Consider the following 19,015-nt stretch of genomic DNA (forward strand, 5'->3'; position numbering starts at 1 on the left):
AACACCATTGTAACTAATAATATCAATAACGCTTCTGTTCTGTTTATGTGTCTCAGTCTAGCCCTGACTTTAGGCCAGAAAACAGGATGCTGAAGCAGCTAAATGGTATTCAGCCCTCAATAATCGAATTATTTGATTTAAAAAATTAAATCATTATTTTATTTTTATTGATTCAGAAATATTTAATTCACTATATATGCACATTTTTAAAAAAAATGATTGTATATAAACACCAGCATTTCCCTAATAAAGCAATAAATTGACCACCGAGTATTTAGTGATAGTTGCCCAGTTAAAAGAGACTAACTTACTTTCATAACTTCAAAAGATGTATTACAAAAAGCAGCACCTTGTTCCAGAGGGCAGGAGGTCAAACAGTCCACAGCGGGGATGAGTGAAGGCTTTGATAATCCTTGCGGCTCTCTTCAAGCAGAGCTCTCGGTCTAAATTGTTCTGAAGTGGGAGGGAGTTTCTTCTGATTTTATTCTTGCGCTCTGTTCGGCCTTCTGCTCTGAGGCATGTAAGCACCGTGTGAAACCTGTAAGATGTGGCGAGAGCAGTAAAAGTTGCAGGAAGAGGTCTAGGTGTGTGCTATCGCCTACTTATAGATGTTTTAGATTTTCAGTGGGGCTTTTTTTTTTTAACTCATTGTATTACATCTGGCCTAAACATGGGTTATTCGATAATAACAGTACGTTCACCTTTACCTGCATTTTCAGACCTACGGTAGTTTGGTTAAGTTTAGAAGGTTCCACAACAAGCCTCTCCACTATCTACTTTGTTGTCATGGTAACAAGTTCTGCCTCCGACCTGCACATGTACACGCACCGTCCACGGAAAGGCACACGGCTACATAAACATACTTCCTGTTTTTTGAAATTCTGTTTTTTTTTTTCCTGGTGAGGGCAGGATGGACAGATGTGTTTGACCGATTATGATTGATTAATATGATTTAAAAAAAAATCAATTTGTCAGATATTAACAAAAATGCATCTTGCAATTCAAAATAAAATTCCTGAATAAGCATCTGAGAGGAACACAATGTGATCAATTTAACCTCAAAATCACAACATTTTAATAAGAGATTGTTCATTTTTGTGTGTGTGTGTTAGATGGTTCCTAGTATTTTCCAGTTATCACTGCCTTCCTGGAAGGAGACAGCCTCTTGGGAATACTGCCAGCAGAAAAGGAAAACAGAGCTTTGTGACTTGAAGCACAGTCCTCATCTGTCTTCACCCCTTCACTGCAGCACACACACACACACCTCCACATATGCGTGCTGAGTCACAGCCGGCAGCGGTGAATCAAGGTTCCTGTGTAATGGGTAAACACACATCAGTGGTCTGGCTGAGGTCACTCACCCGGCCTGCAGCTGTGCTACCATGAAAGCAGAAGAATTTGACTTTGTGGGTTAATTGTTTGTAATGCTCGATCTATCAGTATCTGGTGTATATTTCTCTTTTAGTTCACACTTAGTTTTATTATATTTGCCTGCTGCACACTCTGTTTCTTTCACCCACCTACATTTTCACAAACATCATGTTAGTCACAACCCACACAGCCACAAAGCGCTCCCCTCCTGGGGATCAATAACCTGCACTGACCACAACATATTTACCGTCTGCGACCCAGGACGCCATGCCAGCACACACACACACACACACACACACACACTGTTGCAAAATCTCTCTTTGTACCACCGCCGACACCTCAGGGTAGTTTGGAGGCAGCAGACCACCCAAGGACTCTGGAGACTGCACGCTGGGAGGCCTGGGTGGGTGAAGGATGGCTGTGTTTTGGAAAAAAATGGCAGGTGGAGTGCTGCTCACTTTGAGCTTGGCTTTGCTGGGGTGGGGTGCCGAGGGCCAGGGAAACAGACGGGGTAAGGTATGTCAGTGTAGTGGATGTTGCCTGGAGTGTGGTCTTGTGTTGAAATTCTCTATCTAAGTTCAGTCTAGTTGTATTTCTGTCCAGAAATCCTGAACAAATTTGGTACATATCCACAATTTGTTAGGATTTTGCTTGAATTGTGTATATTTTTACACCTAAACACAGCATTAAAACCTAAGTCGTGTTGTGGTTAATGCCATTAAAGTTTCCTTATATGTTAATATATTTAATATAGTTTAACTTGTCAATATTAATCACCATAATAATTTATCAATAATTTATTAAAATTCTGTTTACTATCATTTTAAACACTAAACGACTGGATATCTTTGAGTTTAAGACTTGTGATCTGTGTACTGTACCTCGTGTCATTTCAGAAAGAAGTGTTAGGCAGTTCCATGGTCTACCTTGGCCAGGACAGAGACACCTGGAGGCCACTTATACACATAACAGTCAACCTCAGTGACATCAGCAGGTACGCGAGTGTGAACAAATGGAAATCTTTGCAGGTAGAAAAGGACTCAAAATGCATTTAAACCCTGCAGACAGTGTGTTTGAGCTTTTTAATGTGCATTCTTAGGCCACAGCCACTGATACTGAGGTCTTTATCTTTCATTATCCTTATCCTGGTCTTCTGCGCAGCATCAAGTCCTCCTTTCAGTTCCGGACGTTTGACCCAGAAGGTGCAATTTTCTACGGAGACACAAAAAACGGGGAGGACTGGTTTGTTTTGTCCCTGAAAGATGGCGTCCCCATGATGCAGATCAGCAAAGAGGACATGATCGTCAGCGTGACGGGAGGCCCCAAGATCAATGACGGCAGGTGGCACACAGTGAGTAGCACCATCTAGAATCCAAAAAAATCCAAATGAATTAATTGAGGCTCAGTACTAATCTTGAATAATCTGACAGCATGCTGGACATGTCGTGTTGTTTCTTGTTCTCTTGGTGCCGTCAAGCTGGCGGTGAGCAACCATGGGAAGTTTGTCATCCTGGAGGTGGATGGCTCTGACGGGCTGGTGGTGGGAATGCAGTCCAAACAGAAGGAGGAGGTTGCTTCAGGTGGTCTCAGACTGGCCCTCGGTGGCATTCTGATCAACAAGGAACACATGATTGTTCAGGTAGCGTGTCTAAATGATTTACAATGTGGGACACTTGAGGAGTAAGCGGCCATCACCTTCTTGTCCTCTTGCACTCTTTGCTGCTGCAGTTTGAGCCACAAATGGACGGCTGTGTGCGAGAAGGCAACTGGCTAAACCTCAGCAATCCGTGGGAGGTGGAGGCGGATGAGCTTTGGCCCTGCTATCACAACATCCAACCTGGCAGCTACTTCCCTGGCACAGGGTTGGCCCTTTTCAACACCTCAGGTAGGAGCATCATGCTCAATCCAACACATTTAATATCATTTAATAACAAACTGGCATCCCTGGTACTTGTATTCAGTGCTGCATCCAACAGTCAGATGTGCTTTTTACTCAGCTATTCCAATATATGATCAGCTGATTATCTCACTTTTTTTAAAGTCTTCCCATTTGAAGAGGATAATGAATTGAAGATTGAACTGTGGGGTGATTTCACTCAGATGAATGGACCCATTCTGAGCATCGGGGCTCCAGGACAAGAGCCTCTGTTCACTTTAGTGGCAAATAACAACACACATGTAAGCAGATGACTCACATAGGAGTAAATTAAAAGTAAATAATCCAGTATGATTTACATGAATGTTTTTTTTTATTTCTAGGAGGTCACGCTTACTTTTGGAGAAGAAAAAATCAGTGTGAAAAACACTTTCAGGAGGCTGCTGATGACGTTCATGAAGGATTTAGTGAAAGTGTTTCAGGATGAAGATCAATCAAAAAACACTACTATCAGTCCAGTGAGCCACCCTGAGTATTTGACTACTTGGAGAAACGGACATCTCGCTGTTGGGGGGCTGCTGGGTGAGATTACACAGCAATAATTTGTAATCTATTATTCAGAAAGAGATTTACAGATTTTTTTTTCTTCTTCCATCATTTTCTCACTTCCCAGGTGAAGGTGAGGATACTGTTGACTCGCAGTTCTTGGCAGGGTGTCTGGAGAATATCCAGATCCAAGGGAGGTATTTGGATCTGGATCTAGCCATCAAACACCCATCCATCTCCTCTCACAGCTGCCCTGCATAGGACTAGATTACATTATATATATTCCAGCCTGTGAATCCAAATGAACTTTTTTTTTCTTTCTTTCTTAAAATGGATGTATACAATATTTTTAAATGGATGTCTCTTCCACTACACAGACTAATCATAGAAAGATGAGTGGTTTTGTGACCTTGGTGGAACAGTATGTTTCTAAATAAATGTTAAATAAATAAAACATTATAAGATGGTTCTTGATGAATATTGTTGTGTTTAAAAGGCAACATAAAGAGGAGATTAGAACCGGTGACTGAGACAGCTTGAATTACGCGTGGAATTTGCGCCCTCTAGTGGATTATTTAAGATAATGTCACATTTACCATCCAGTATTGTGGAACAACAATAATAATAATAATAATAATAATAATAATAATAAGAATACTAATAATAATCAACATTAAACAGGAAATACTAACAAACTAATAGAATAAAGCCATAATATTAAGAGAGTGAAGTCGTTGTTTTATGGGCGGAAAGGAGCCGTAAAATAATTTTTTAAGAAGGCTTTCTGTTTACCACTGTTTGTTATTTTGTGTGTGCTAAGTTAATTTACTGAACCGATTATAATATTATGATTTACAGTCTACGGGGCTGCAGCTAGACCCTCCTCAGTCTCGGCCATAGCCAGGCCTTCATCAACCACAAATTGATCTGCCGTCTTCTGTAACGTCACTGTCGCAAAGCCCAAGTGTCGTGAACACTGGCCGCCCATTGAAGATGGCGGCGGAGCTGCATCCGCGGAGCGGAAAGCTGATCGGCCTGTCCAACTCGAACCGAACCGCCCGGCGCAACCAGCCAGTCCAGGAGTTCAACCATGGCCTGGTGCTCAGCAAGGAGCCGTTGAGGGACCGGGATGTCTTCACCGTCCGCATTGACAAGAAGGTAAACAACAACAGGCCGCCGCCGCTGCCGCTTCTCCTGAGCGGGTGTGAGAGAAGCTCGACTGCGGGAGCAGAGCTGGTGGGACGAGCCCGGGGGTCTCTGTCCGCAGTGATGGGCTTCTGTTAGCTAGGGCGGTTCAAACGGAATGACAGCAACCTGAGTGTTGACGCGTGAATTAAATACATGGGCAGACACTTAGCAGGGTCACGGGGAGTTAACAAACCCCATTCTGTGGGCTGGTATGTTAAATGGATCACTTAGCTAACGATAACCCGTCTGTGATGCCTTGGTACCGTCAGCTAGCCATGCTAATGAGCCGCTAGCGGCTGAAGCGGTGTCACTCTCTCGCTTGATGGGGAGCTAAGCTTTTCTGGACGGTGCAATGGTCAATGAGCTGGTGTTGTTTTATATTAGGACAACAGTACAATTCAACAGAAGATTCCACCTCTGTTTTGGTTTTGTTTGTAACGGTCCTCGGTGCCTGCCAGCCTCTCTGTCATTGTAGCTAATGCGCTGCAGTGCTCATATCAGACCGGGCTATCGTTAGTGTAAACACACAGAGTAACACATTTAGCTGTGTGGTGTCAGTGTCACGAATAATTAGCATAACTAGCATGCTAAATGAGCTTTTTTTCATCCACCTTTAACCCATAAAGCAAACCTGCAGCACACGTTCACTGTTATTATTTATTACTGTGTGTCTGGTGGTTGCTGCCTTTGTGTGTTATTGAGTAGTGTAACCATCACTTTCATTCCCCTGCTGTCCGTGTCTGTAAGTGTAGTTTCTATTAGCTACACTCATGTTCATGTTGCTTACAAGTTATTAATGACTTTGTTTTTAGTTACACATGTGCGTACATGTTGCTATCATGTTACACACAAGTCTAAATGTAGCATTTGTGTGTTCTTTCTACACAAATATAAGTGGTTACACACGCAAGAACAAGTGTACCTTATTCTGCCAGTTAAACACAAATGTAAGTATAGCTTTTGCATTAATTACAAGTGTAAATGTAGCTTTTAAACTCACACACGTGTGTCAATAACTTGTACTCTGTACTCGAGTAACCCGCGCCTCTATCATATCAATGGCCGAGCACAGTGTTTGTATTTGCAGCTGCTATCAGTGTGGAGAAGCTTGTCCCGTGTAATAGCTTCTGCCTCTGCACCCCAACAGGATTCGTCAACAACATGGCAGCTCTCAAGCCTGTGCCAATGCCAACTGGGCCACACACACACACACACACCTTTTTAATGACAGTGTGTCCAGCCAAGTTGCACAGAGAGGCTATGCAGAACATCTACCAGGAAGAGGTTGAGATGCATGTGTGCCAGGAAAAGCTAAACGTCTAGTTTAATGGCACCTACTGCATGTAAATGATTATGCATTCCCTCATGGTGCGCTTAGGCTGATAAGGCCTATCATAAACAGCCTCATGCTCTGACAGGACATGCATCGCCTGTCTGGAAATCAATACTTTTCTATCACCATTCGAGCATCCATTGGCTAAGCTGCAGATCCACAGAGAAAGTTAGAAAATGAGTGACTTATTGGACATAAATTTGGCCATGAGTGGAATGTTGTGTGTGCATGAGGGTTAGTGGTAAATTTTAATTCAAGCTGGAGATGCTTTTTCCACACGGTTACTCACAGTTACACAGTATGGAAACAGTGAGCTGACATATGTATGTATTTATGTAATGATCTGATAATAATACAATCATGTAGAATTATGATAAAGGCAATAATGTGTTGATGATGGGGCAGCAGTGGCTCAGTGGTATAGCAGGGTTGTCCAGTAACCGGTAGGTTGGTGGTTCGATCCTGCATAGCCTCCAGTGTACTCACTGGTGTATGGCGCTCTTTGCTGGGCTGCCTTAAGCAATTTCCCCATTGTGGGACTAGTAAAGGTTTCAAATTTTAAATTTTTTTAAAATGACCAGAGAAAGTAACTGACTTAATGAGCATCTGCTGTGTTGTTTTCAGTAATGGTAGCAATTTATTAAGGAAAAATGCTTCTGGACTAGAATAATATCAAATTAGTGACAATTTGCATTCATTTTTAATTTAAAAAGAACAGATACAAATCGTGCCTTTTATAGCCTTTTTATAATTAATACTATAACTATTTTCTACATTCACTGTCCCTCAGGCTGATATTTTTGTGAGACTAAGCTGAATTACCTGAGAATCGTTCCTTGCTCCGTTGTCTTGATTCATGTCTGGGTTTGAGTGTTGCCATTAGTTTTTAATTCTTTTCAAAAGCTGCGTCCCTGCATGTTTACTGTAGTTATTACCTTTTTGAGCAGAGAGACTGAAAGGCAGATGCCCACAGGCCGATGTTACGTAAGTGAGCAAGCAAAAGAAGGAGATGTCTGTCTCTTCCACACAGCGACCCGGTCAGGCTGAGTTACTACTAAATCTGTTAACCCAGATACCCAGGCTGTAGTAGCACACTGCCTTACATAGCACCTGTCACTGGGCTGAGGAGGAGAGGCAGGCAATCTTAGGGAAAGTTTACGTCTTTGGCACAGAATTAAACTGCAGAAAAAGCATCTTAGGAGCTGGTAGGGCTTTAATGATATGCTCAAGGTCACCTCGTCAGGGTGGATCTTTGCCAGTTTGAACTGGCACCCTGTGGCGAGCGCAAGGTTTTTAGATAATTCCTTCTGCAAAGTGTCTTTCTCCTTGAGCAGCAGGTGGAGCAGGGCGAGCCAGGAGATCACTCCTCAGTGCTATGACACTGGTACGTGGCCCCGTGTCGCAAAGCATCTGCTGTACTGAGGAAGAATCTGAATCTGTGCCAGTATAGCTGACGCTGCAGACTATCAACCACATCGTGGAAGCGAAATGAAACAATAGATTTTACCTCTGGAGGTCAATAAAAGGGTTTTGTGTTACCGGGGAGAAATGGATATTATGTGCTGCTTGTTAGGTTATATGAGTCCAATGTCATGCAAAGACACATGACATTAAAAAGCTGTGTTGTAGTGCTTCTCTGCTTTCTCAGTAGCTTTCTGTGTAATCATCACACCTAGAACACATATAGAATTTTTTCTATATTATATAATATATTATATATTTTTGGGTTCTGTTTGCTATATTAGCGAGAGCTTTTTATGATGGGGAAACCCATTCTGTGGCTAAGGTTGCAGAGCAAGTGAGCCCTAACCAGCAGGTTGGTGGTTTACCCGTGTTAGTGTGTTCTTTAGCAAGAGACTAAAACCAGTGTTGCGCACAGTGCTTAATTGCACCAGTGTTATATGTGTGAAAGGTGAAATGTGAAGCGTAATATAAAGGAGTGTAACTAGTTTTTGGTTTACACAGTTCCTAATGCTGTCTGTCGTTGCAGCAGCTGAATGTTTGTCAACTGATTTCATTTGGCTCTCCGTCGTTCACGCTGTCCTGCTTTTCTTTTCAAAGGCGCGCTCCCTGAGCTACGTTCTTCGCTGACAGAGTAACTAAAAATAACAAGATGGATCATACAACAAGACCCTCTTTGTTTTCCATAGATGTCTACCTGCGGTTTTGAGCACAGAGCTTCACTTTTTTTTTGTTAACAGTAACTCCCACCTCACTGCTTTGCTGCGTCCACACAGAGGCGAAGAACAGCTGCTGACAACTGTTCAGCTTTCTCCTTCTGGATAAATGATAAACCATTGTTTCACTTTGAGATGTTTTTGAGTTTCTTTGAGTGTTTTGGTAAATGCAGGGCACATTTTCAGGCTCTGCTGACCTGTGCAGACAATGAGGTGTCATTATTTTAACATATTTTTTTATCAGAAATGTAATTTTATGTTCATAACTGACTCTTTCTCCTCAGGTGAACTCGTGGAGCGGTTCCATCGAAATTGGCGTGACGGCGCTGGACCCTGCCGCGCTGGACTTCCCCAGCAGTGCCACAGGCCTTAAGGGCGGCTCCTGGATCGTGTCGGGGTGCTCGGTGCTACGTGACGGCCGATCTGTCCTGGAGGAGTACGGCCGCGACCTCGACCAGCTAGCTGAGGGTGACCGAGTGGGCATTCAGCGCAGCTCCCGTGGGGAGCTCCACCTCTGGGTTAACGGGCAGGACTGTGGAGCTGCCGCCAGCGGCTTGCCGCCCAAGCTTTGGGCTGTGGTGGATCTTTACGGCAAGTGCACTCAAGTAACGGTGGTGAGCTGTGAGCCGCCACCGCCCTCTGCCGAGGTAGAGAGAGAGACAATAGAGCGGGATGAGGAGGAGGAGGATGAGGAGGAAGAGGAGGAGGAGGAGGAGATGGTGGTGTGCGGGGGTCGGGAGGATGCCGGTATTGCAGCACTCATGAATGTGGCAGCAATGAATGGAATGATGAATGGAGAAGAAGGTAGGAAGCCTCGTCATCAGGAGTTCTCGTCTTCACTCTGGACGTTGTTTGACTGTTTTTATTTGTTTGTGTCTCTGGCAGTGCCTGAGCTTAGCTGCAGTCACAGCAGACCAGACAAGTTCCCCAACCACCTGGAGCCTGACGCAGGTAAGAAAATGCTCCTCCCATCAGACGTCTAGATATTTGGTAACATGACCTGACAGCAGTTCTCTCCTCAGTTCTGACCGAGCACCAGCTCTTTGACGTCTTCAACAACGCAATAGTATCTTTTTATCGCTCTGAAGACGAGGGCGGAGGGGAAGATGGTGGAGGTGGAGGGGGAACAGGAGGAGGCGGTGGCAGCTGTGGAAATACAGGAACTGACTCTTCTTCTACAAACAACAGAGGGAGCAGCAGTGGAGGACTGAACAGTGACAGTGGGTCAACAGGAGGAGGAGGAGGAGGAGGTGGTGAAGGTGTTGGAGATAGTGGGAATTCTAACAACAGCCCTTCTGGTAATGGAGGGGTGGGGCTAGGAGTTCTGACTGGTGCCATGACCACCAATGATGCACTGCTGTTCCATGAGAAGTGCGGCACGCTGATCAAACTGAGCAACAACAACAAGACGGCGGAGCGTAGGAGACCGCTGGATGAGTTCAACAACGGCGTGGTAATGACCAACCGGCCGCTCCGACACAACGAGATGTTTGAGGTGTTTACACGCTCACAACTGGAATGCGTTTTCAGATGTGAATAATGATCAGTAAAGATAAAGATATCTTGTCTTCTCTGTTATCAGATCCGTATTGATAAGCTGGTAGACAAGTGGTCAGGATCAATAGAGATCGGCGTGACTACGCACAACCCCAACAACCTAGACTATCCTGCAACAATGACCAATCTGCGCTCAGGTAACACACAGGGTGACATAGAGAATCTGTACGAAGACGAATAAACTCACATAATTTTGGCTTCTTTTATAAGGTACAATCATGATGAGTGGCTGTGGGATATTAACTAACGGGAAGGGAACGCGCAGGGAATACTGTGAATTCAGCCTTGATGAACTTCAGGTTTGTGGCGACACAGACACATCGTACTTTGCCTTCATCTGTGTCAGTGAATTTGTGTCTTAAGTTCTCCGTAATGCACTTTTAGGAAGGAGATCACATAGGGTTGATGCGCAAAGCCAGTGGAGCACTCCATTTCTACATCAATGGCATTGATCAAGGTGAGACTGAAGCGATCAGATCACAGTGCGGATCTGTTTGGGGTGTGTAAAGTGGATGTAGATCTTTTGATCACCGCTGACTCATGACAAAATATGGAAAAGTTAAAGTCACCTCTTATCACTTTGTGTTAGGTGTCGCAGCAGCCCAGACCCCCGGCGTGGTCTACGGCGTGGTCGATCTCTACGGCATGGCAGTCAAAGTCACCATCGTCCACAACCACAACCACAGCGACCGCCTCAGACGCAACAATGCTATCATGAGAGCTCTGTCACCAGACGTTGGCCGACCACGGCCAGCTCTTTCCCTCACTCCAGACACAGACGGGCCTGACCGCCTCCTCTTTCATCCCAACTGTGGCCAGAAAGCGGCCATCATCAGTGATGGCAGGACGGCGCTGCGGCCACAGTGAGTCCACCTCTTTTCTGTGCTGACGATGATGATGATCTTTGCCTTTGAATTATTTAAACCAGTTGAATTCCATGCTGTCTGAAGCTTATTCTGATTGAATCTTGTTTTACTGTTTATGCAGATAGCTAGCCAGACAAGCAGATTTCTTTAATGTAATTTTTTTTCTATACAAACGCTCAAAAGGTATGAACCTTAGAGCAAAAGTAGAGCAGAAAGTTGCTGCTGTAGAAATACTTGTGAGGTAACGATGCTGCTTTCGCAGTGCGACTGACGACTTCAACCACGGCGTTGTTCTAAGTAACCGGCCGTTACGCTCCAATGAGGTGTTCCAAGTTCGCATTGACAAGATGGTGGACAAGTGGGCGGGCTCCATTGAAATTGGTGTCACAACCCACAACCCCGCCTACCTGCAGCTGCCCTCCACCATGACAAACTTGCGCTCGGGTAAAATAAAATGAAAAGGAAAAATCTTTTTGTTATTCGTTTCCACCAGGATGCCTGATGAATATTTTGGCTTTTTTCCAGGGACGTGGATGATGACAGGGAATGGCGTGATGCACAATGGAACAACGATACTGGATGAATACGGACACAACCTGGACCGGCTCAAAGTAAATGATCGTTCGGTTTTTAACCATCACTCTTTGCCTCGTAATTTTTAATGAACCCTTTTTGTGTCTCCTGCAGGCAGGTGACACAGTCGGCGTGGTGCGGAAAGACGATGGCAGCCTCCACTTCTTTGTGAACGGCGTGGCTCAGGGCCCGGCAGCCTGGAATGTCCCCCCAAGTGTCTACGCTGTGGTCGACCTCTATGGCCAGGCTGCTCAAGCCACCATCATGGACGACATGGGTGAGAAAGAGGAAGAGCAGAAGTAAAGACAATATTTAAAAAAATGTGTGTTCACTAAGTGCTTTTTGTCCCTTCCTTAGTGGACCTACCACCTCTACCAGAGGACAGCTCAGAGGGCCCCACCGTCACGTCGCCCGGGAGTCCCTGCTCTATAGCAGGAGCCACCACAACCAACGACTTGCGTTTCCACCAGCTGCATGGCACCAACGCCGTCATCACCAACGGGGGGCGCACAGCTCTGCGTCAGAACTGCCGCAGCGAGTTCAACGACGCTATCGTCATTTCTAACAGGTGATGAAATTCACCTAGATTTATTTATCTTTATAGAAACAGGTAGATTTTCCCCTCTAGGAATTTGTTGTTTGGATCCCTTCCTTACACTTGTACACTCGGGTTTATGTTTCCAACATTGCTGCCGCCCCTCTGCATAAATTACACTCAACTGTTTTGCTTTTTTTTTTGTTCCTGGAGCTTAAAATAACTCCACACAGCCGTCACGATGACGAAGGTTTCAGAGGAGTCACTTCTCTCTGTGGTACAGTTGTAACTTCAGCTAGCTGCACATGGTGACAGTTGTCCCACTCAGTTAAAGCTGTAACGCCATTTTTGAGCTATAGAATGTGCATTTATGGTTCACAAGTGGGTACAAAGTTGATGCTTCTTCAGACTGTGGGTGACAAATGTGTATGAACCCTGATTTAAAAAAAAAAAAAAGTGAACAAATAGTGGATTATTAAACCTGTATAATCTTGTAACCTGCAGGTGCCTTCGGGATGGAGAGCTGTTTGAAATAGTTATTCAGAAGATGGTGGACCGCTGGTCAGGTTCAATAGAAGCAGGTTGGTTGTGTCACCATACATCTAACTCTGCAGCAGAATTTTAGACTTTATCATCACTTCCTGTCAATTTGTGTCTACAGGAGTGACAGCAATCAGGCCAGAGGAGCTGGAGTTTCCAAACACTATGACAGATATCGACTACGACACCTGGATGCTAAGGTATTGATGAACCTTTGCAGATCTACTTTTTTTTAAATTGAAAAACTGTGCAGGGGCTTTGGATCACCGAGTCCTTTTTTTTAACAGTGGAACGGCCATCATGCAAGACGGCAACACGATGCGCAACAACTACGGTTGTGATCTGGACTCCCTCACCACAGGCTCTCGCATCGGCATGATGCGCTCGGCCAGCGGCGACCTTCATTATTACATAAATGGTGTGGACCAAGGCGTTGCCTGCTCTGGTCTGCCACCAGGTAAAAAAAAAAACAAATCACCAGGGGATGTGACTGCAGCTGCGATTTGTTGGCTTAAATTTAGATGCACGGGTACATTTGTGTCTCTCTCTGCGTTTCAGAGGTGTTTGCTGTCATTGACCTGTATGGTCAGTGTGTTCAGGTGTCCATCACCAGCTCCTCAGGCCCACTGGACAACAGCCTCTGCACCAGCAACATCACTGAGAAGAGCTTCCCCATCCAGTCACCAGGTACTCATTGAACTGAAAGTGTAAAGGATGAAAACATTACAATGTCCTCAGAGTCTCATCTTGTTTTTGCAGTAGCAGGCGTGGCCCATAGGCTCCACGGTAAACACGGTAAGAACGTGGTGCTGCTCGGTGAGGGCTGTCAGGCTGTCAGAGTGGGAGGTTATGCTCACGGCATCGTGTTCAGTGCAAAGGAACTCAAAGCAGATGAGCTGTTTGAGGTAAAAACAATGAGGATTCAACGTTCCCTGTTAGGCAGTGTTTGTTTTCTCCTCTTTCCTGACTTCCATTTTCTTTCTTTCTCTCTCTCTCCAGGTGAGGATTGATGAAGTGGACGAGCAGTGGTGCGGATCGCTGCACATCGGTCTGACCACACTGTCGCCTCCGGAGCTGCCATCCTGCCCGCTGTCAGGTCTCTCCCCCACCCTCCCACAGCTCCGCACCAAGGTCACCTGGCTGCTTTGTGGCTCAGAAGTCCGACGCAACGGCGTGCTGCAGCGCCAGAACTACGGCTGCTCGCTGGACCGGCTGATGGTGAGCCACAGTTTGAGCTGGTTAAAGGTCGAGTGAAGTCATCTGTGACCTGCCTGATCCATCAACAGGAACTGTACGGCTGCCTCATAGCCCTGTGAAGCCAAAAAAAAAATCAGTTATTATGTAACGTCTGTTACTGCTAAGTGTTTGTAACCACATTTTAATTCTCCACACCAGCCTGTTATTGTTAACAGTACTTGGAATTTGCTTTTTTATTATTATTGTCAAGACATAATGTATAGGAAGTTGCTATGGAAACAAGGAAAGGCAAACAGCACATTGATATTTAACAGGATTTATTCATTAGCTAATATTGACCGCAAAGGCCACAGATGTTAAGAACACTACCTGTTGTTTTGTTACATGTTAAACATATTCATCCATCAGTCTTTATGATTCCAATCTTAATTCATTTATTCGGATGTACAAAAAAATACCACAAATACTGTTTGTTTCTCCACTCTAATATGGAAGATAACTCTAAACAATATAATATACTCATCAGGTTGGGAACCGTGTGGGTGTGAAGAGGTGCAATGATGACACCATGCACATCTTCATTGATGGAGAAGATATGGGACCTGCTGCTACAGCAGTAGCTAAGGTGTGTACTCTCACACAAATATACACAGAGGCTGTGCAGCTGTGATCCCATTCAACTCCTCTTTCCTTGCTCCTTGCAGAATGTATACGCAGTTTTGGACCTGTATGGACGGATAACGGCGGTGTCTATCGTCAGCTCCTCGCTGTTAGAGGACATGGAGAGTGTCAAAGCGCCCTCACTCTCCTCGGACAGCTGCAGCGAAGGAGAAGAGGACAGCACTCCCATCAGAGAGGTAGGACGCTAAAGACGGCAACATGTCCTCATTTGGAGAGAAGCTTTATGTGTCGTGTCATTTCCTCAGGTTGAGAGCGAGCCATGTGCCCTGGCTCCAACCGTCATGGCTTTCTTGGAAAACCACGGCAAAAACATCCAGCTGTCCAACCAGAATCTGACGGCAGCCCGAGTGTCGAGCTACAACCAGGGCCTGCTGGTCACCGCCCAACCGCTGGCTCGTCAGCAGCTGTTCCAGGTTATTTGGCTGTACTGGTGGCAGTCTGTGTTGGGAGTGTTCCAATTTGTCACCAGCCTCTTTCTGCCCTCCAGTTTCAGATTGACCGTCTAAACCCGTCATGGACGTCGTCTCTGTCGTTAGGTGTGATAGGCCACTCCCCTGACCGGCTCAATTTCCCCTCCACGGCGTGCTGTTTGAAACGCTCTGCCTGGCTGCTTCAGCGAGACTCTGTCTTCCACAACTCCTTAAAGGTACGCACACACACACAGTGTCTTGTTTTGGACGATATTTTCATCTTGCATGATACAGGATACAACAGTGTGTGTTCTTAATGACAGGAGCCTCAGTGGCTGATTTCTCTTCTTTCTTCCCTTTTCTTTGGCTTTCTGTTTGTCAGATATGTGAGAACTATGGTCCTAACCTGGACACATGTCCAGAGGGGACAGTGTTGGGTCTGCTGGTGGACGCCAACAGTTGTCTCCACCTCTATGTCAACGGCATGGACCAGGGTGTGGCGGCACAGGACATCCCTTCACCCTGCTACCCCTTTATTGACCTCTATGGCCAGTGTGAACAGGTCCTACAAACACACACACAATATAATCACAGAAACCCATCACATGTTAGCATTAGCCAGATTAATTCTTCTGCTTTATATTCCATCTAGATTTATTCTTTCTGCATGCTAGCATTAGCAAGCTAGGGTATTGTTTGTCTGCTTCATGTTGGTCTGTGTTCTTCTTCCTTTGAGTTTAGCATATTAGCGCTAGCCAGGTATCCCATAGCACACGATAACACAAAAGATTCTAACAAATGTGTCCGGATGGCAGGTTACTATAGTAACGAACAATGTGCCAGCTGTGGGTGGAGAGAGTGGTGAGACCCGCTGTCAGGGTGACATGGAGAAGGCAGACATGGTTGACGGTAAGAAGCTCTTCTTCCTTTTTCCTCCTTCGTTTGCGTTTGTCAATTAAAACTTTTCAGAAGTCTTCAACACGGAGCTGTGTCTCTCGTAGGAATCAAAGAGAGTTTGTGCTGGACGCCCCCTCCAGAGGTCAACCCCAACAAGACCTGCGAGTATCAGGCGCTGTGCTCGCGCTTCAAGGACCTGCTCACGTTACCAGGTGGGTTTTTGCTTGGTACTCTAAATCTAAATCTCAGATTTAAAATAATGGCTCCTCACACGCTGTTGATCTTTAAGATGGTTACTTCAACGAAGATGCAAAGTACAACCTGTGCTACTGTGAGTCCTGCCACAAGCTTCGGGGTGACGAGGCATATTACAAGAGAGGAGAGCCACCCCGGGACTACGCCCTGCCCTTTGGATGGTGCCGCTTTGCCCTCCGGTGAGAGGCCGGCCTCTTTAATCTGTATTATCTGCTCTATTATCTGCATTTTTGTGTATGTTTACCTGTACATGTCTTATTTGTGCAGGATCAAACCCCACTGTGAGGTTTCTAATGCACTGAAGAAGTGGCACATTGCGTACCATGGCACCAGTGTAGGAGCCCTGCGACGCACACTTGACCACAGCCAGCTGCTGCCTGGTAGTAAAATGCACACACACACTTACATTTTTTTAGTTCAATCTGTTACTATTAATTGTATCTGACTTTGTGCTATTCCAGGGACATCGTCCATCTTCTCAGTGTCTCCAGTAAAGGCGGAGGCGCCTAACGGCTACAGTGAGCCAGAGGAGAACAGCGCCCCCGGCAAGGAGGTTCCCAGAGTGCGACTCTCCCCCACCATGCGTTACTCTGGTTTAGAGATCTTTGCTCCCAAAGTGCAGTAGGTCTACCTGAATCGATTAATGACAGGAAGTGAGGAGGGACCTAGCGTTTGCTGACACTTCTTCTCCTCCTCCTTCTCATGCAGATTTCAGGACCCCCGCTCTCACCGCTGCCACCAGGCTCAGGTGGGATTCCAGGTGTGTGTGCGTCCGGGCTCCTACAAGGTGGGACCCCAGACGCTCGGCCACAGCGAGCCCCTGGATCCACGCTTCAGCAACTCGGAGATCGAGTGGATCACTAAGGAGCAGGGCGGTACGCTCCTCTATGGACTGCTCATTCGGGTTGAATGAACGGTGCAATGAAGGAGGCATTCGGGTTTAAGTGGGGAGAGTCCACCGGACACTTCTCATACTTTTAACTAACCAAATCCAACCCCTGCCTTGAGCGAGAGACTCCTGGAATTTAGCTGTTCCTACCATGGATTGTTGACAATTCAGCATTTTTTTGACTTTTGTTTTGTTTTTGGTTGTTTGCTCTTGGACTCTTTTAAACGGCCGGGGGCTACGGTGGTTTCAAAGAACAGACACTGCCTGCACTTTATGTTTCGGACACTCGTGGGCGATTTTTAAACTAACTTCTCATCGACACGACACGTTTGTTCATATGCTGAAGTAATTTTTTTTGTTGTTTTTTTTTTTCTTCCCAGAAAACTTATTTTCTTCCACCTTCATCAACAGCCTTTTTGTTCCTGCTTTTTTTTTTTGGCACTTATTTTAACCACCTCTGCTCCTGGTCAGTATTTCAATTTCGGTGAAGGAGCTACATTCTGCCAGTCTGCACGCTAACGAACTGTCACCTGAACCGACTGAAACGTGGGTCAAAAAAAAAAAAAGTGTCAGTTTTCACAAAAAATATAAAAAGAAAAAAAAACAGAAAGACACTTGAATCTGAAAAACGAACCCTAGAGTGTCATGATTATAATTTTAAAACTGGAGGGGGGGGTAGAAAAATTGTTTACACATATTCCGCTGTATGTTGCTGTCCTCTTTATGTCCCCACAGTCTGGTTATCTGTTGTGGCCCTTTATCACATCCACACACTTTAAACTGTGGGAAAAAACTGGAGCATTTCATGGAAAAATTTCTTATTGCACCTTTCTACAATTTAAAAAAAAAAAAAAAAAAAAAATGCTGAATAATATAACAATGATCCGGCCTTACAGCTTGTGTGTTACAAGTCAAGCGACATCATCACAAATATTAAATTTAAAGTATATTACATTAGACTACAGGTCCTGGCTACTGCCGTGCAAAGAAGAAGCTTGTTAGCATTTTTTTCCTAAACACTTTCAAAATAAAGCTACAGCTAGCTTAGCATAAAAACGCTAACATGACTATTAAAGTAACAAAATACTTGTACGCACCTCAAAACTGAAACTAATGTGTTAAATCTGTAGATAAACCAAAAGCAGTAAAACAGCCGCTCACAGTTTACGATTTTTTTTTTACATTTTACTAGCGCGGTTAGCAAACGACTACAAAACACACAAAAAAAACAAATGAGGTGGTAGGTTTTGTTACTTTTTAAGAAGCTATCCCTAGCTTCATGTCAGCATACAAACTGTGTTAGCAGTCATAATCTTAAAAGTGAAAATGCACACCTACATTTTTTTAAAGCCAAAAAGTTTACACTCAATCCACTCACAGCTCCACCCTGATCCTTCCATACACGTGTCCGTTTACCCGGCAGGACCTCCACAGCCGACAGAATCAGCAGTATTGTTTGCATCTCACGGCCCACGCTGGTGTTTACACGTGAATGTCATCCGTTAGGGCTCTGCAGTTCCAACATCATGGATTTACAGTCGTCAAAATGTTTATACTATCTGCTGCAAAGCCTCCACTTTGATTGTATGTGAACAGCTTTCCAACATTCTCAAATCCTGTTGCCAATTAGCTGAATTAGCTGCTATAGAAACCCCAAAATGTTTTCAGAGGCACAGTTTTAAAGAGTTAAAAAAATATATGTATAATTAAAGAAGCTCAGTAAACTTCCATGAGCAGCTGTGATCTGATTGGTGGGAGATTTGAAGGGTTCTGGCAGAGAAAAAGACTTCCAATCAAAAATGTGAAAACTATTATTATTATTATTATTATTATTATTATTATTATTATCTGGGTTATTTACAGCCCAGTGCTGCTTTGTACAATTTTCTTTTTGTTTGTTTTCTGTGTATTGCATTGTACAGGCTGTTACATAACAAATCATACCTTCCTGATTTATAAAAAATAAACTGACAGACAGTATGCACAGACAAAAACTTTTTTTTTTTTTTTTTTTAAACAAAAACCAAAAACACACAAAGATGCTTTGAAGAAAAGACAAAAACCTGCTGCTGCTTTTAATTCCTTTTTTCACATTTTATTTAGAGAAGGTCTGGTCACTGACAT

At 44.6% G+C, this 19,015-nt stretch overlaps 2 protein-coding genes across 3 annotated transcripts; both read left to right on the forward strand.

Annotated features, from left to right (window-relative positions):
* Positions 1-1,645: 1,645 nt before the first annotated feature.
* On the forward strand, positions 1,646-4,262 carry shbg (sex hormone-binding globulin). The gene is made up of 8 exons (XM_028429175.1): positions 1,646-1,887; positions 2,268-2,365; positions 2,533-2,722; positions 2,849-3,010; positions 3,100-3,256; positions 3,413-3,549; positions 3,631-3,829; positions 3,921-4,262. The coding sequence occupies exons 1-8, from the start codon at positions 1,786-1,788 to the stop codon at positions 4,052-4,054; spliced, it is 1,179 nt and encodes a 392-aa protein (XP_028284976.1). The 5' UTR covers positions 1,646-1,785; the 3' UTR covers positions 4,055-4,262.
* Positions 4,263-4,754: 492 nt separating this feature from the next.
* Positions 4,755-17,753, forward strand: neurl4 (neuralized E3 ubiquitin protein ligase 4). 2 transcript variants are annotated; one of them, XM_028429135.1, is made up of 29 exons: positions 4,755-4,951; positions 8,776-9,295; positions 9,377-9,442; positions 9,514-9,986; positions 10,074-10,185; positions 10,259-10,347; positions 10,433-10,505; positions 10,638-10,911; positions 11,177-11,358; positions 11,440-11,525; positions 11,602-11,764; positions 11,845-12,055; positions 12,527-12,603; positions 12,684-12,762; positions 12,850-13,019; positions 13,121-13,249; positions 13,325-13,467; positions 13,562-13,780; positions 14,286-14,384; positions 14,464-14,616; positions 14,686-14,853; positions 14,928-15,086; positions 15,233-15,412; positions 15,666-15,759; positions 15,852-15,959; positions 16,037-16,181; positions 16,270-16,382; positions 16,464-16,623; positions 16,711-17,753. In XM_028429135.1, the coding sequence occupies exons 1-29, from the start codon at positions 4,787-4,789 to the stop codon at positions 16,913-16,915; spliced, it is 4,815 nt and encodes a 1,604-aa protein (XP_028284936.1). In that variant the 5' UTR covers positions 4,755-4,786; the 3' UTR covers positions 16,916-17,753. The 2 variants fall into 2 exon arrangements, with proteins under 2 accessions (XP_028284936.1, XP_028284935.1); XM_028429134.1 differs by having other exon boundaries at positions 4,787-4,951; positions 13,322-13,467.
* Positions 17,754-19,015: the final 1,262 nt, after the last annotated feature.

Source organism: Parambassis ranga, chromosome 18 (assembly GCF_900634625.1).
Source record: "Parambassis ranga chromosome 18, fParRan2.1, whole genome shotgun sequence".
Taxonomy (NCBI): Eukaryota; Metazoa; Chordata; class Actinopteri; family Ambassidae; genus Parambassis; species Parambassis ranga.

Excerpts from the sequence above, each read along its gene's own strand:
- neurl4 (XM_028429134.1), top strand. The coding sequence starts at position 4,787 with ATGGCGGCGGAGCTGCATCCGCGGAGCGGAAAGCTGATCGGCCTGTCC. Across the intron at positions 10,348-10,432 it reads TCAGCCTTGATGAACTTCAG|GAAGGAGATCACATAGGGTT; the intron begins GTTTGTGGCGAC and ends ATGCACTTTTAG. Across the intron at positions 14,617-14,685 it reads ACAGCACTCCCATCAGAGAG|GTTGAGAGCGAGCCATGTGC; the intron begins GTAGGACGCTAA and ends TCATTTCCTCAG.
- shbg (XM_028429175.1), top strand. The coding sequence starts at position 1,786 with ATGGCTGTGTTTTGGAAAAAAATGGCAGGTGGAGTGCTGCTCACTTTG. Across the intron at positions 2,366-2,532 it reads AACCTCAGTGACATCAGCAG|CATCAAGTCCTCCTTTCAGT; the intron begins GTACGCGAGTGT and ends TCTTCTGCGCAG. Across the intron at positions 3,550-3,630 it reads TGGCAAATAACAACACACAT|GAGGTCACGCTTACTTTTGG; the intron begins GTAAGCAGATGA and ends TTTTATTTCTAG.